The 14,849-nt window shown below is 57.7% G+C and overlaps 1 protein-coding gene across 1 annotated transcript; it reads right to left on the bottom strand.

Moving 5' to 3' along the window:
* Positions 1-10,608: 10,608 nt before the first annotated feature.
* LOC124966706 (kallikrein-2-like) lies at positions 10,609-14,539 on the bottom strand. The gene is made up of 6 exons (XM_047528294.1): positions 14,479-14,539; positions 13,596-13,769; positions 12,468-12,627; positions 11,234-11,517; positions 11,008-11,144; positions 10,609-10,853 (listed from the first exon to the last, which is right to left on the bottom strand). Exons 2-6 carry the CDS (start codon positions 13,639-13,641, stop codon positions 10,698-10,700), a joined length of 783 nt encoding a protein of 260 aa, XP_047384250.1. The 5' UTR covers positions 13,642-13,769; positions 14,479-14,539; the 3' UTR covers positions 10,609-10,697.
* Between the last annotated feature and the right edge of the window lie 310 nt (positions 14,540-14,849).

Below are 14,849 nucleotides of genomic sequence, written 5' to 3'. Positions count from 1 at the left end.
GGCAGGAGTGTGAGAGGGAGGGGCCCCACGGTGGGGCAGGGAGGGGTGTTTGAAAAGAACTCAGTCTCTCAGGAGCTAACAGGGTGAGAACAACCTTCACCCCTCGCTCAGCTCCACCTCTTACTGGTTCCACCACTTCTAATGTGGCCCTGCGGGGACTGAGCTTCCAGCACACGAACCCCAGAGGATGAAGCATGGAGCCGCGGCAGGCCCAGAGGACTCCCCGACCACCAGACAGTGTCTCCAAGAGACGCTCGCCGTGGCCACCACCTACAAAGCATCTGGCCTCCAAAGTCAAGACCCGAGGTGCAAATCCAGACTCTGGCCTTGGGCTCCATAGTCCCTGAGATGGGACTACTGACCCGAACTCCTAGCTCTGGACTGGTCCGTGGACTCTAAAGCCCAGACTCCCATTCCTGGACTCCATGTTCCAGGGGTCACCTTGACCAGGGGGAAGGAATCCCACTGGATAGCAGGCCACACCCAGCCGCCACCTGTTCCTGTACCAGACACTGTTGAGACCGTCACGTTTACTTGTTTGTGTGTCGTCTGTGGCTGTTTCCATGCTGGCACAGCAGAAATGGCTGAGTGTAGCAGAGGCTGTCTGGCCCGCAAAACCTAACATAATTACTCTGTGGACCGTTATGGTCAGTTTGCTGACCTCTGTCTGGATTCCACAGGCCTGACTCCAAAGCCCCAGATCCCCGAATCCACACTTGAGACCTTAGATTCTGGAACTCGAGCTGGACACTCGGAAGGCCGACTCCGGACCTCAGACCCAGGCTCTGGACGCCGTGCTTCTCTGTATTCCCAGCTCCATACCCGGATCCCAGGAGGGACCCCAGTCACACTCCAGGACAGGCCGAGAGACAGTGAAGGCCCACTGAGAGACAGGACAGACTCAGCCAGAGAGAGAGGGAAGGGGAGCGGAGGGGACGTGCCTGGAGGTCAGAGAGGACAGGGATCCGCTGTGGCTGGAGCATCCTGAGGGCAGCGCTGGGAGCCAGGTCATGCCGGGTCTGTGGGTCATCAGAAGGCACAAATCAGCCAGCTGTGGTGGCGGGGCGCCTGTAATCCCAGCTGCTCGGGAGCTGAGGGAGGAGGATTGCAAGTTCAAATCCAGTCTCAGCAACTTAGCAAGACCCTGTCTCAAAATAAAAAAATAAAAATAAAAAAGGCTAGGGATGCGGCTCAGTGCCCTGGGGTCAATTCCTGGTAAGAAAAGAAAAGAAAAAAAAAGAAGAGGGGAGGGGAGGGGAGGGGAGGGGAGGGAAAACAATTTTCTTAACTTGATATTCTCAAAAGCCTTTCAAAGGCAGATACAAAACCAAAACGTGAGTGAGAGAATAAGGGGTAGCAATGAGTACTGGACATGGGAGACAAAGCATGGGGAGAGGTCATGAGGAGCTGCCTGGGGTGGCCAGGGGACCCCTGCTCAGGTCCCTGATCTGGCTGGAATCAGGGCAGCCGGAGGGAGTGGGGCTGCAAGATTGCTCACTGCACAAAACGTTCCTGCCTGTCTGGGGGCAGGCGGCCCGACTTGGAGTCCTCCAGGGTCCCCGAGGAGGTTGAGCAGACTGCAGCTCAGCTCAGCGCAGGGCCCAGGAGCGCAGAGGCACCCAGGTGAGCAGCCGTGTGTTCTCCCATCCCCAGGCCACACGTCTGATTCTGGCCCACGCTCTCTTTGGGCTTCAGCCTCTTTCTTGCTTCTGCCTCTGTATGTATCTCACTCCCTTTCTTTGACCTAGTGTATACTGAAGTTTTAAGACCACAGTCTCTGATACTAGGCTGTCTGGGTTTCAATATCATCTCCTCCACTTGCTAGCTGTGTGATTTCAGACACATTACTTAACCTCTCTGTGTCTCTTGTTTTCCTCTCGATGCAATGAGGATAATAGCAGGACCTATGAGGTAAGGGTGCTATTAAAATGAGTCACTGCGTGTCAAGTGCTTAGAACAGTGTCTGGGCACAGAATTGTGCCCTGAAAGTTCTGCTAAAACGTCCTTATTTTTGCCTCCGTGTCTCTGACACTCACCTGCCCTGACCTCCTCCTGTCTCCTTCTCCTCGGTCCCCCTGCTGGGTCTCTGGCTCTCCCAACCCTGATTTCGAATCTCTACCACTAACTGATTCTGTTTCTGCCAGTGCATCTTCTCCGTCTCCCCATCTCCCTGCCTCTCACTCTTTCCCAGGGAACAATGGACAATGAATGGGACTTTGGGTTGTCACAGTTGGTGAGGAGGGCGCTACTGGCCTCTAGAGGGCAGAGACTGGAGCTGCTGCAAAACATCCTCCAATGCACTGGCGGGCCCACAGCAACGGTGCGGGTGGGCTGGGGTGCGGCTCAGCAGGGGTGGGGGGAGCGCTTGCCTGGCGAGCCTAAGCCCTGGTTCCACCCCAGCACCGCACACAAACACGCACACACACACGCACACACACACAGAGCATGCGCACGCGCGACACACGCACACACGCACACACACATGCGCGTGCGCGCGCGCCCACGTCAATGGCGCTGAGGCTGAGAAAGGGCCCTAGGTGTGGTGTCAGGGTCAGGGACTCAGAGTCTACGGAGGAGAGCGTCCTTCATGACTCCTGCCCAGGGAGGGTGGGGAAGAGGCTAGAGGACCCAGGATGTCACCACCAGGTGAAGACATGCGGCCCCCTGCGAAACCCTCCAGGTCTGGCTCCTGGGATAGGTCACCCACATACCCTGGGATGTGTCACAGGTTTCTGAGGTCAGGGGAGGGGAAAGGAACCCCAAGTATCCTGGGGGCCTTAAAAACAGAAATTTACTTCCTGCAGCTCTGCAGACGAGAGCCCCACTACCATCCACTCTTCTAAGGGCACTTCATCCCTTCCTGAAGGCCCCAGGCCCATAACCTCTGGTGACCCCTTACCTCCAAAGGGCCCATCTCCAAATGCCACCCCGAGGGGCTCGGACTTCGACATATGAACCAGGGCACACTGCTCAGTGTACAGCTGTGTGTGGTGCGGGATGGTGTGCATCCAAAAATGGGTCATCACACCCTGCCCACAGGGTCCTGGGGGCACGTGTGGCACAGTGGTGAAGGGCACAGGCTGCAGGGCGGCACTGCCTCTGTTCAAAGCCGGCCTGGCATTTTCCTAGCTGTGCCACTCTGGGCAAATTCCCTAATGTCTCTGTGCTTCAGTCTCCCCCTTTCAGAATGGAGATGATGTTGCAGCCCACCTCAGTGGTGATCTGCATAGATAGGTGAGGTAATAACAGGCGTGTCATACATGCCAGACCCACAGGCAAGTTCAAAAATCTAGCTGCAATTATCCTTGCACCCAGTCCTGCGACGCAGCCGGTCCCTCCCTGTGCGTGAGGGGGAGGGGGGTAGCGGTTTCTGCCTCTCTTGTTGAGTGAGTGCTATTGAGAGGGCAGGACCTTGCTGAGCGTGCAGGGGGTCCTGTCAGAGGACAACATCGTCATCGAGTGAGTGCTTTCTGGCTCCTGGTTGTCCAACTCTGTGGGTGTCCACAGGATGCAAGACTGATAGCCTCTGTCCCCTGCATGCGGGAGACGTTGCACAGGCTGAGGGCCCTTTAGGGGAAGGGAGAGTGCGTGCACGAGGACGTGGGCCTTTGGTCTAGTTTTGAAACTGTGACTGGGCGGCGTAGGAGGAGGAGGTGTGGAAGAAAAACAATCAGACCAGAGGTCTGGGCCTTAGAATCCGCCTTGAGCCCCACGAAGCCCAGCCCACGCAGCAGACCCAGAGACCCCATCCATTCTGCAGCCTCCCGATACAGTCTGCAGCTTCCAAGTTCTGACCCTCCCCTGACCCCGTAAGCCTTCCACTTTGTGCCTAATCCTGCCCCCAGGAGCTGCAATTCCTCCCGGAGAACCCCAGATTCGGCTCCCAGGTGCTTTCTCCATCGCCAGCAAAATCCTCGTCGTCGGTGGCCGTGAATGCACGCTGTATTCCCAACCCTGGCAGGCGGTCTGTTTGTGAAAAATGACTTGCTCTGCGAGGGCGTCCCGGTACATCCACAGGGGAGGCTGTCCTCTGCGCACTGCCTCGGGAGGCGAGTGCTGGCTAGCGCCCGGACACACGCGTCACTTAGCCCGGAGTTTGACTGGGGGCAACTGCAGCAGAGACAGCGGCCAGGATCGGGGTGTGGCCAGCGGGGAGGCTTGAGCCAAAGGCGGAGCCTCGGCCCAGGCGGGAACTCGCTCCAGAGCGGACGGGCTGAGCCAGGGGTGGGACTTTAGGGGGCGGGGCTTGACGGGCGGGGCTTGACCTCGCCGGGCGGGGCTTGGATGACTGCTAGGTGGGACTGAGAAGCAGACTCCGCGGAGTCCGCAGTGGTGAGGGTGTGGGAAAGGAACTGTTGGAGACCCTGGGCCTGACCCAATTATGGAAGTGCAGAAGAGGAGGATGCCTTGAGAGGAGCGGGTGCCCAAGGAAAGGGGAGGAGATGCTGTAGGAAGGGCGTTCTCTGGGCATCGCCTTTCAGCTTTCATTGGCTGTGAAGGGCAGAGGCGGTGGTGAAGTCAGGGGCCAGGATGGCGTCGAGATGCACCTGGACAGAGGTGTGCGTGTAGTTGGGGGCCAGGGTATAGAGCGAGACCAGGGCAACGCTTACCTTGACGGCAGTTTCAGGGCACAAAAATTTCACTAATCAAGGTTAATATTTTAATGTAATATTTTAAAAAATAGACGTTAATGCAAAAATCCACAATGAACCAATTTTTAAATAAAGCAGGATCTGGCAGGCATAGGGCAAGGGTGAGGTGAGTAACACGTCAGGCAGGCTCAAGCACTGTCTTTACTTAGCATTTTGATAATTCGTTCTTTGTGACTTTTTTCAATTAAAAATATTTTAATATTGTATTTAACTATTATTTGTCTTGGTTGCTGGGTGTTTGGGCTCCCTTTAATTTGGACCTGAGATGAGAGCCTCGCTCACTTCATTCTAGTTGTTGGGATTTGGGGTGAAGTTAGGAGTGGGGGTGGGAATGGGATTTAGGATGGTGCGGGTATGGGTAAGCTTGGCATGGAAACACCTCTGGGCATAGGCCAAAGGTTGGAATGGGGCTGGGAGTGGGACTGGAGCTGGGAATCGGTGGAGATGAGGTTGTGTTGGAACCGGAGCTGGGTTTGGGTTGGGGTCGGAGGTGAGGGTGTAATTACCACGCACTGACCTGCCCTGTGGCCCCCAGCTCCTGCACCACTGCACTAGGCCTGCACAGCCCTGGCTCTGCCAGGAACCAGGCAGCCAGATGACCAGGCCAACTTCATTGTGCAGCAGCCAGAGTGCCACGAACCTCAGAATGCCGGCAAACTCCTGCCCACCAAGCTGAGTGAGCCAGCCACGGCATCTGACTCCTCCAGCCCCATCCGCACCACCTCCCAGTGTCCCATCCTTGGTCTTGGGGTGCAGTTGACTGTCCAGAAGTGGGTTTGGGTGTGCCGGTCTCTGGGTCCACCTCTGTCCATGGCTGCCCTGTCCAGCTAGTGTCTCTGCCTCTGTCTTCCATCACAGGGAGCTGTCCCAACGTTCTGCAGTGTCTGGCTGTCCTGGTGATGGCCGGGGAGTCCTGCAAGCCTCCTTCCCTGAGTTATACCATCCCTGCATGTTCCACGCTGGTGGTCAGGACAACGAGGACTCTGGCGGTCTAAGTGACTAGAAGAGCAGGGGTACCATACGGAAAGAAGAGGGTAAGAATCACACAGGAGGCAGAAGGGAACAAAGACTGACAACAAGGAGGCTTTAAAAATCAGAGAAATAGGGAAGCCTGCGGGAAGAGGAACAGAAATACAAGTCAAACAACAAGACAAAAGAGAAAAACCTGGAGGTGTGAGAGGGCAGGGGAGAAAAAATTCAAAGTCAAGAAGCAACAGAAACACAGGAAGAGCCAGAGAGGTGAAGAGATGGAGATACTGAGGGAGATGCCCAGAGGTGTTGGGAGGAGCGATACCATGGCGAAGGACACAGCTGCAGAGCTGGGACCCTGTGTGGACTGGCTGTACCGGAGCCCAGCCTGGTCCCAACCCAAATGCAGCCTGCCCTCAGCTCCAGCCTCAACCCAACCCCACTCCACACCCAGCCTCACTCCCAGTCCCACCTGCAGAGGCCGACAGCAGGCAGAGGGCTCAGAGCACCCTGAGTGCAAGGGGCGGGCCTGGAAGGCAGGAGGGCCGAAGCTGGTGGAAGCTGGTTTGTAAGTGAAAGGCCTGTTCCGCCTGCCTGCTCCTCCACACCTGCCTGCTCCTCCACACCTGCCTGCTCCTCCGTGGGTCCATTGCTCCTGGTTTGAAGGTATTCCCGCAGTAGTGTAGTACTCTCATCTCCCTTGTCCTGGGGCCTCCCAAGGGCTCCAGCTGTCATCCCACGGCCTTTCCTATCTGACTCCAAGTGTCTTGGACCCTGCTGGGTCCGTCTCCTCTACAGGAAGACTCTGGAGGCCCACTTGTTGCAATGGGGCCCTTCAGGACCTCATGTCCTGGGGAGGGCCCAGGTGTGGCCAACACTACGTTCCAGGTGTCCAACCTCTGCAAATTCAAAGAGTGGGTATGGCAAACCATCAAGACCAAACAACCACAGGGGCTGCTGGGGCCATGGATCCAACATTGCCTTCCAAAACCCACCCTCAGGCTCCAGAGCCCTGCCCACCTCCTGCGGACCCAGGGGTCCAGACCCCAGTCCTCCTCCCTTAGACCCAGAAGTCCAGACCCCAGATCTCCTCCCTCAGACTCAGGAGTCCAGGTCCTGTCCCTCAGACCCTGGAATCCAGACTCACAGCCTCTCTTCCCAGCTGCTAGGACCCCCCAACTATCCTTGACAGAACAGGAGTCCAGCTGCGGCTCCTGGAATCTCCGTTGTCCCAGCAGAACAATACCACAGTATTGATATGGACCCACCAGGTCAGAGCCCAGGAACTCCCAGCTGCAGAGCTGGACACTGAAAGTGAAAGGCGCAGCCTAGAGATACAGGGAGCGGGGACAGGAAGTATTATTATCACCAGATCAGTTCCTAAGTCAAGTACTTGATGTGGAAGGTCACTCATCGGGTTTCCTGAATGGGGGCGCGGTCCACACAGGCGGGGCAGGATGTGCATGCACATGTGTGTAGACACACACACACACACACACACACACACAACCAAATGCACAAATACCAGTTGACTGCAACCACGTGCTGCAGAGGGGACCAGGCTGAGCTACTCTGTGGGTGGGAAGTGTACGCCCAGACCAGCAGGCCCCCTGAGTCACCCTGGGCATACAAGGGGAAGAGAGTAAGAAAGCCTGCAGGTGAGGTTTCACCTGCAAGCCAGGCCAGAACCCATGCCCAGAAGGCAGGCAGGAATTCTAGCAGAAGGACAGTGGCAAATGTGGAAGGGACCTCAGAGTCCTGCTCCTGCACAGGGAGGCCAGTTCAGGAGGACAGTCCCTGAAGACAGGAGTGGAGCAGACCCTCAGCCCTCCAGGGATCATCTCACAGGCGATTTCCAGGAAGCTTTGTCTGACTATCCCTGCCCAGGGCACTAGGGAGCCATGGAGGGCTGTGAGCAGGGGCTGGGCAAGGTTGTTCTTAGAAGGACCCCCTTGGGCCACATGCAGGATGTAGTAGAGGATGAGAGACTGAGGCCAGGAGGAAGGCTGGGAGAGGGTTCTAGTGGGGACAAGACCAGGGGCTTCCACCCAGCTCAGCCCATCACACTCCCTCCCTGACGCTGACCCCTCCCTACACCCACACAGACACCAGAAGGAGCTGGGACCCTGAGTCAGAACCTGACCTGCTCCTGCCCAGCACCGTCCACCAGCTTTAGCTCATCAGAAGAAAAGCAGTGTCTCCCCACAGCCTAGCTGCGGCCTGGCACAGGCCCCTCTGCCCTCTCTGATGCCCTCGCCCTGTCCTCTGTCCCCTCCTCCAACCTCAGGACCCCTCTACACGCCTCACGCCCGCCAGCACCATGAGCCTCCATGGAGAAACATGGAAGTGGCCCCTCAAGGTCAAAGCCACACACTGACCACAGTGGGGCAGGTTCCTCCTCCAAATTAAGAGGCCATAGTACACCTGCGGTGGTCACCAACGGGGCCCAGAGCACTGGTGAAGCCGGGGGGACACGGATGTGGGGGATGAGGAGGACAGGAAGGTGGACAAGGCTCTCCTGCCCAGAAGGGAGAGCTGAATATGTTGGGGACAGCTTCCAGGAGCCTCTCACGGTGCTCTGCCTTCAGAGCACGGGCACTAACATGGCTGTGCTGGAGACGGCTGCCAAGAATGGCCGGCGAGCAGCCTCCCACACGGTTATCTCCGCCAGGGCAGGGTTGTTTGCTCTCCGGGATAAGAATAATGTGTCCCCAGAAGTGCTCTGCTTAACGTACAGGACAATAAGTATCATAGGCCCCCGCAGAACAGCAGTTCTGTTTGACTTTCAAGACAATAAAGATGGTATCTCCATCTGGGCAGTTTGGGCAGGTTGGCCAGCAGCCCCTTCTCTTATAGAATCTCAACCTCCTGGACTGCTCTGATCTCTCCGCTGTGACCACCAAGCTCAGGGCGTTGGGCAGCTCTCAGACAGTAAACCCGCCCTCACACTCCAGTCCCCACAGCTTTGAGGTCGCTTCCTCTACAGTGTGTCGAGGAAAGTCTGGCATTTCAATTTTCTGGAGCATAGGTCACCTTTCGGTCCCTATTTCCACCCACCAAACCGTTAGAGCCCTTCTACACCCGACTCAGGTGAAATGCGGGCTCTCTTCTTAGCACATCCCAGTCACGTCAGCCTGCTCCCACTTATGGTCTCTCCAAGATCACCCCACACCACATGCTTCGCACCCATTTCCACACCCAGACTTCTTCTGTTCAAACAGGAAAACAATGCAGTTCTTCTGCAGCGTGACAGGCTTCCTCGAAGGTCACAATTTGCAGCTTCATTTCTAGGAATCTGCGGAGCCTACTTGTAACTGGAGGCTAAGAAGGGAGGCCGAGTCAGGACCTGGGGAATCAGCCTCGTCGTGCAGGGGAGCTGTCTCAGGCAGGCGTCACAGGTCCCTGACTTAGTGCCTATAACGGGCGACCTCAGAGGACCACAAGATCTCAAGCTCTTGCCAGATACGCCCTGCCCAGGAGGAGAAAGGCCCTCACCAGGCTGCTTTCCCCAGCAGCTGGATAAGCCGCACAGAGGCCTCAGCCGGGTGGTCTGCCAGCCGAGGAGATTGAGGAATCACATCCTGCTGTGGGAACCAGGCTTCTCCCACCCCCTTGTTACTGCACGGCCTGACTCCCACAGTCCCTCTTGTTATCTGACCCTGAATTCCATCTCTGTGTTCTCCTGCACGGCCTGTGGCCTCCCGCTTCCTGGGCTGTGAATACCTGTGATGAAGATGCTGTTGTCCATCTCCCGTCCAGCCATCTTCAAAGGCTGGAAATCCCTCCCTGACCCACAGTGTGAAGAGAAGGCCAACGAAACAATCGCTGTCTCCTCATGAGCTCAGTCTTCCCTCAAACCCGTTCCTACCTGGATCCCCCACCCGTAGGGTAGCTCCCTGGTCCACCCCCCAAAAGATCAGACCAGCTCCCCAGGGCTCTCCTGCTCCCCCACCTTCCTCATCCCCTGCACAGTAGAAGGCTAACTCAGAAGGTGCTCAATTCCTGCACCTTCCAAATAAAGGCCTCTCCCTTGAGTGGCTTCTTGGGGACAACCCCAGAGCCGTGCGTTGAATTCTCTGCCTGAGAGTGCCTCGGTATAACTGACCTTGGACCAGGCCGACACTGTGATTTGGGGTGCATGCCTGCTTTGGTACATCTGGAGCCCCGGGCCATGCTCTGGAGAGACTGGAGAGTGAATGGGTGGGGTCGGTCACGTGAGGACGCCAAGCCTGCTGTGCAGACGCCCAATAAAAACTCTGGGTCCGAAGGCTCCGGGGAGCCCTCCTAGTTGGAAATACTCCATAGGTGCTGTCGCACGTCACTGTCCCCAGACCTGACCGGGAGAGGACAGCTGGAGTTTGCCCCATTCCCTCCACACTCCCATCCCCGAGCCTTTCCTTGGCTGATTTTAATCTGCCTTCTGTCGCTGTAAATAACCATAGTACACGACGGCACGGTTCTTCTGAATTCTGAGTCCTGTTACCAAATCGTTGAGTCCAAGGGTGGTTTGGGGGACCACTGACACCCTCCACCACACTGGATCAGCTTCCAGGGACTCTCACCTCTCCTGAGTCCCCCGCAACGCTGGGCACCCTCCCTTCCCTGCTCAGTCTTCTTGAGGCTTCGGGGTGCCCCCAGAATGAAGCAGGTGGTGTTCTAGTGCCACCTGCTGTGTGTGTGCCTGGTGCCAGGTGCTTCCAGCTCCACTCAGAGCTGCCAGGACGGTGTCTATCTCACAGGTCACTGTCCTCTCCGAGGGTGGACCCAAACCTGCCCCATCTCTCCACCACACAGGCCACAGCCACCTGCCTCCTTCTGTGTCCCGGGGAACCTGTGTGGGAAGACGTGCGGACACCGTCCGGGTTCTCGGGAGCAGAAGGCGAGACACACCCACTCGAGGGCCACCGCTCCACACCCGGTTCTGCCTCTCTCTTCCTTCGCCCCGCAGCCCTGACCAGGCCTCAGGTCGGCAGAGATGAGTTCTGAGCTGTCAGGTGCCCTGTGTCTAGAAAGGTGGGAAGATGCCAGAACTTGGTGTGTACTCCATTTTACTAGGGTAGGGATGGGGCGGGGCACTTAGGAGTTGGCCACCATGGTGTCCTCGATCCACTTCCGGTAGACCATCAGCTTGGTATACAGGGCAGGCCGTTGGGGCACGGCACAGGGATCACTGCCCCATGACGTGAGACCTTGCAGCACGCCATTACAGATGAGTGGGCCCCCCGAATCACCCTAGGGGTTGGAGGGACACAGAGGAAGAAAGGTCAGCCCAATTTCTGCGGGAAACCCTGCCTCTCAGACCAGGGCTGGCAGATTGACAACTGCCTAGCATCAGCTCCCCCCACCACTCCCTTCCCTTAAGAGACTGGGGGAGGGGCTGGCTCACCCCACAGGTGTCTTTGCCACCCTTCCAGCGCCCAGCACACAACATGAAGTCTGTCACCTTCTCAGAGTAGGCTCTACTACAAAACTCATTGGGCATGAGGTTGAGGTCCACGCACTGGAGTGTCTCTGGGCTCAAGTCTAAGGGCCAGGGAAAAACGTGACTGTAGCCAGAACCTGGGGCCCAGGCTCCTGCCTCGGGCCCAGGCATCCAGTCTGGCCACACCTACACTGCTTTGGCTTTATGCTGCCCCAGCCGGAGGCCAAGCAGATGCTCCCCACTTCTGGCTCCTGGGTGGGCAGGGCCAGGACCCTCACGGCCTCCGTGATCTGGACAGGGTTCGACAGGTGCAGCAGCATCAGGTCGTGGCTTCTGTCCTGGGAGCCGGGCTCTGCAGACTTGCGGTGGCTGACATTGTAGAGCGGGTGTGGGAAGGCGAGGTTGACGGGGATGGACTGGGACGTGTCCTCGTCAGTGTACAGGTTGTGGCGACCCAGAAAGACCTGGATATTGCTAGGGAAATAAAGTGATGGAGGGAGTAAGGAGGGGAGGGCGGGAGCACGGGGAGGGCCCCCAAAGAGGGAAAGTGAGGAGGAGGACAGCCAGGGACCAGGGCCAACAGAAAGAGGAGGACAGCGAAATGAGAAGGTGGGAGAGGGCGTAGGGAAGAGGGAGGACAGGGAGCAGAGAGGAAGCCGGGGAGGCGAGGAGGGAGGCCTGGGAGCTGCTTAGCTGCCCCGGGCTGGCCAGGGCCCCAGCAGGACAGGCAGCAGACACAGAGCCCAAGGTCGCCCCATCCCCCCCCCTTGCCCCCCTCCCAGCTCCAGTTCAGCCCTTCCCGTGTCTCCTAGGGCACTGGTGGCCTGCAGGGAGGAGCAGGGCCTCCGGGAAGCCCCTTCCAGGCACGTGGGGTGGGGTGCATGCCTGCCTTTTCTCTGGATGCCCCTCGGTCCCCCACCCCGGAATGGGGCCAGTAGTGAGGGGGTGAGGGGTGAGCTGGAGACCTGGAGAAGGGGAGAGGGGCGGGGACACAGGGAGGAGACGTGGAGTGACCGGGGTGGCAGCAGAGACACCCACACATGGACAGGAGATGGGGGCACAGAGAGAAGAGAGGAAGACAGAGACCAGAACGCAGCCCCACGTGGAGCGGCCAGATACTGAGGGACACAGAGAGACAATTCCGCAGAAAGGGGCCAGGCAGCCATGGACAGGGTGGCCCAGCCCTGGTTCTGCCCTCCCCAGGCCACCTGGATCCACACCATCCTCTCTCTGAGCGCCATGCCTCGCGAGGGGCCGTCGGGGGAGGTGCCGGCCATGAATCCCTGTGGGGCACAGAAGCCCCCTCCCAGACTCCCAGGCCCCACTCACTTCTTTTGGATGGGCTGCTGGGGGTGGGACCCCAGGTCTCACGCAGGCCGGGTGGGTGCTCTGCCACCGAGCTACACCCCCAGCCCCCTACTCACTTTCTGTTGCAGTGGGCGGCTGTGAGCACCCACTGCGGGTGCACCAGGACGCCCCCGCACACTGGAAGGCCGTTATGGTACACCGCCGCCTGCCAGGGCTGGGAGTGCTTCTCACACTCCCAGCCGCCTATGATCCGAGACTGGACGGGGGGCGCAGCACCTGCGGAGGGAGAGCCGGCTGTGCTGGGGCTCCAGGGGACCAAGGGGGCGGAGGGCCGGCCTGGGGATTCAGGGTCACAGGCAAGCAGTGCTGAGAAGGGACTGGAGCTCAAGACCATTCCCCGGGTTTGTAGGATGGTGTTCCTGACTCTGAAGGAGGTGGGCCTGGGGTCAGGTCATGTGGGGTGACTTGGGGCCTTGGAGGTTGGGAGATGGTGGCGTAGGTTCTGGGAGGGTAGGTGTTTCTAGAAACCAAAAAGAAGCTCCCCATGGGAGAGGAGGTTTGAGAGGGCTTGAGGATCCCAGACTGAGGGAAGGGTTTGGATATTTGAGGTTTTGAAAAGATGCAGATGTAGGGAATCAGTTCTGGGGTAACTGGCAGCTGTGGCTGGTGGTGCTGCATGCCGGGCCCCCACTCCCCCACCATTGATGAGGGTCTGGAGCAGAGTCAGGGAATGAGGTGAAATTTTCAGAACTGCAAGATCGGGGGCCTATTTGCTGCCTCAGGCCGGAAAGCCTGGCTCTGGGAATAAGCAAGGGTACCTGATGGGATCTGAGTTTCCTAGGAGGAGGATTGGGGGGCCCAGGGTCAAGGGTTCTCTGCTGGGTAAGAAAAGTCAGCAGCATTTGGTAGGATCAAGGGGTTTGAGAGGAGACCAGTGATCTCCGGTGTCACTGAGAAAGGTCCTTGGAAGAGACAGAGACAGATGACCCAGGACCCGCCCCTTCAGAAAAGTGGCTAGTGGCAGGGAGTAGACCTCATGAAGAGGAGACCTTTCTGGGGTTCCTGGGAGGGAGCAGAGACCTGGTGGGAATGAGGACTGTGACAGATTTAGCCACAGAGAGGTCTTGGAGGTAGGATTAAATGTGGGACTGTGGGCTGGAGGGACAGGCCGGGAGTCGGGTGGGGAAGGAGGGACTCTTGGGGGTGATAGGGCCCCTCCCCCTCCTGGATTCCCCCCTTCTTACCAGTCCCCCACAGGGGCAGGACGAGGTACAGAATCAGGAACCACATGGTGACAGAGGCATCCAGGGGCAGGTGGAAAGCTTGGGACTGAGGGACTCCCTGAGGAGGCTTATGAAGTCTTCCAAGACCCCACCCCTGCTGCTGGGAGCGGGAGGCCTCCTTCCACGCCAGGAGCCCTGGAAGGAGGAGCGCCTAGTATTTGTTCTGGATGCACTTCCAGGGCCTGGGGCGGGGGGCAGGGCCCGAGCCCATAGAGACTTGATCTAAAAGGGGAAGAAGAGAGAGGCCCAGGGTGGACAGAAAGAGGCAGTAGGACTGACCCTCAACACAAAGCTCCATGTGCCTAAACCTTTGCACCCCAAGACTCAGTATCCCCTGAAATACCATCACCATGGGTTATGAATCTCCCTGATCCCTATGCTACACTGACTTCTTATGTCCCTGAAAGAGAAACCTTGGATTCAGAACTTGGATCATTATACTTCCACACCCAGAATCTGGGTCCCTAAATCTACTACTGCTCTTATAATAAACCTTATAGTCCTATAGCTCCACCTACCAATCCGGAAATACAAGTCCCCTGGACTGAGTTCCTTAGCACTTCAAAACCCAACGTTCTCCAAATGACGTGGAGGTCTCGTGACCCCTTCCCCCACCCCGCCCCTCCTGTCTCCATATATACACAGCCTCAAGCTCCAGCTCTGGACACCAATCTGCACGTCAGGGACTCCTGTCAACATGCCCTCCCAGGCCAAGAGCATCCCCAAAGTCCTCTCCTCAGTAGCACTTTTCGGTCTCAGGAGCCAGGCTTATGCACCTCAAGATTAAGTGGCATTTAATGTCACATTTAAGGGCCACAGAAGAGAATCCATAATGGAGACCCACCAACTCCACTACGCCTTGTGAGACTTCCTGAGGTTCCACCAGGTGGGCCATTTCAGCTGCTCTGTAAAACCAGAACGGCTCACATGGATCCAGCACCAGCTTTGTCTCGGGAACTGGATACAATCCTTCCTCATTCCTAAGTGAGGGACAAGTAAGTTCCAAGTGCCGTGAGGGTGATGGAAGAGGGTCTCAGGTAATCACGATGTAAGACCTAAAGACGGGGATGGACGGATAAGCTCGGCCAGGGGCCTGACCCTCCACACAGAGATCCAGGGTTCCCTGGAATCATCCTGTGATAGGAAATCCACCTCTGCTGGAGTTAGGACCTCCTGGGTCTACTGTCCCCAGGTATACCCAAACCCCACCCAAAC

This window comes from Sciurus carolinensis, chromosome 16 (assembly GCF_902686445.1).
Source record: "Sciurus carolinensis chromosome 16, mSciCar1.2, whole genome shotgun sequence".
In the NCBI taxonomy this organism is placed as follows: Eukaryota; Metazoa; Chordata; class Mammalia; order Rodentia; family Sciuridae; genus Sciurus; species Sciurus carolinensis.
Note: the sequence above shows the minus strand (reverse complement) of the source record. Positions and strands in the feature narration are given on the sequence as shown.

Coding starts and splice junctions, on each gene's coding strand:
- LOC124966706 (XM_047528294.1), bottom strand. CDS start 13,641: ATGTGGTTCCTGATTCTGTACCTCGTCCTGCCCCTGTGGGGGACTG. Junction 11,145..11,233: donor CAGCATAAAGCCAAAGCAGT/GTAGGTGTGGCC, acceptor CCTGGCCCTTAG/ACTTGAGCCCAGAGACACTC. Junction 10,854..11,007: donor GTGGCAAAGACACCTGTGGG/GTGAGCCAGCCC, acceptor TCCAACCCCTAG/GGTGATTCGGGGGGCCCACT.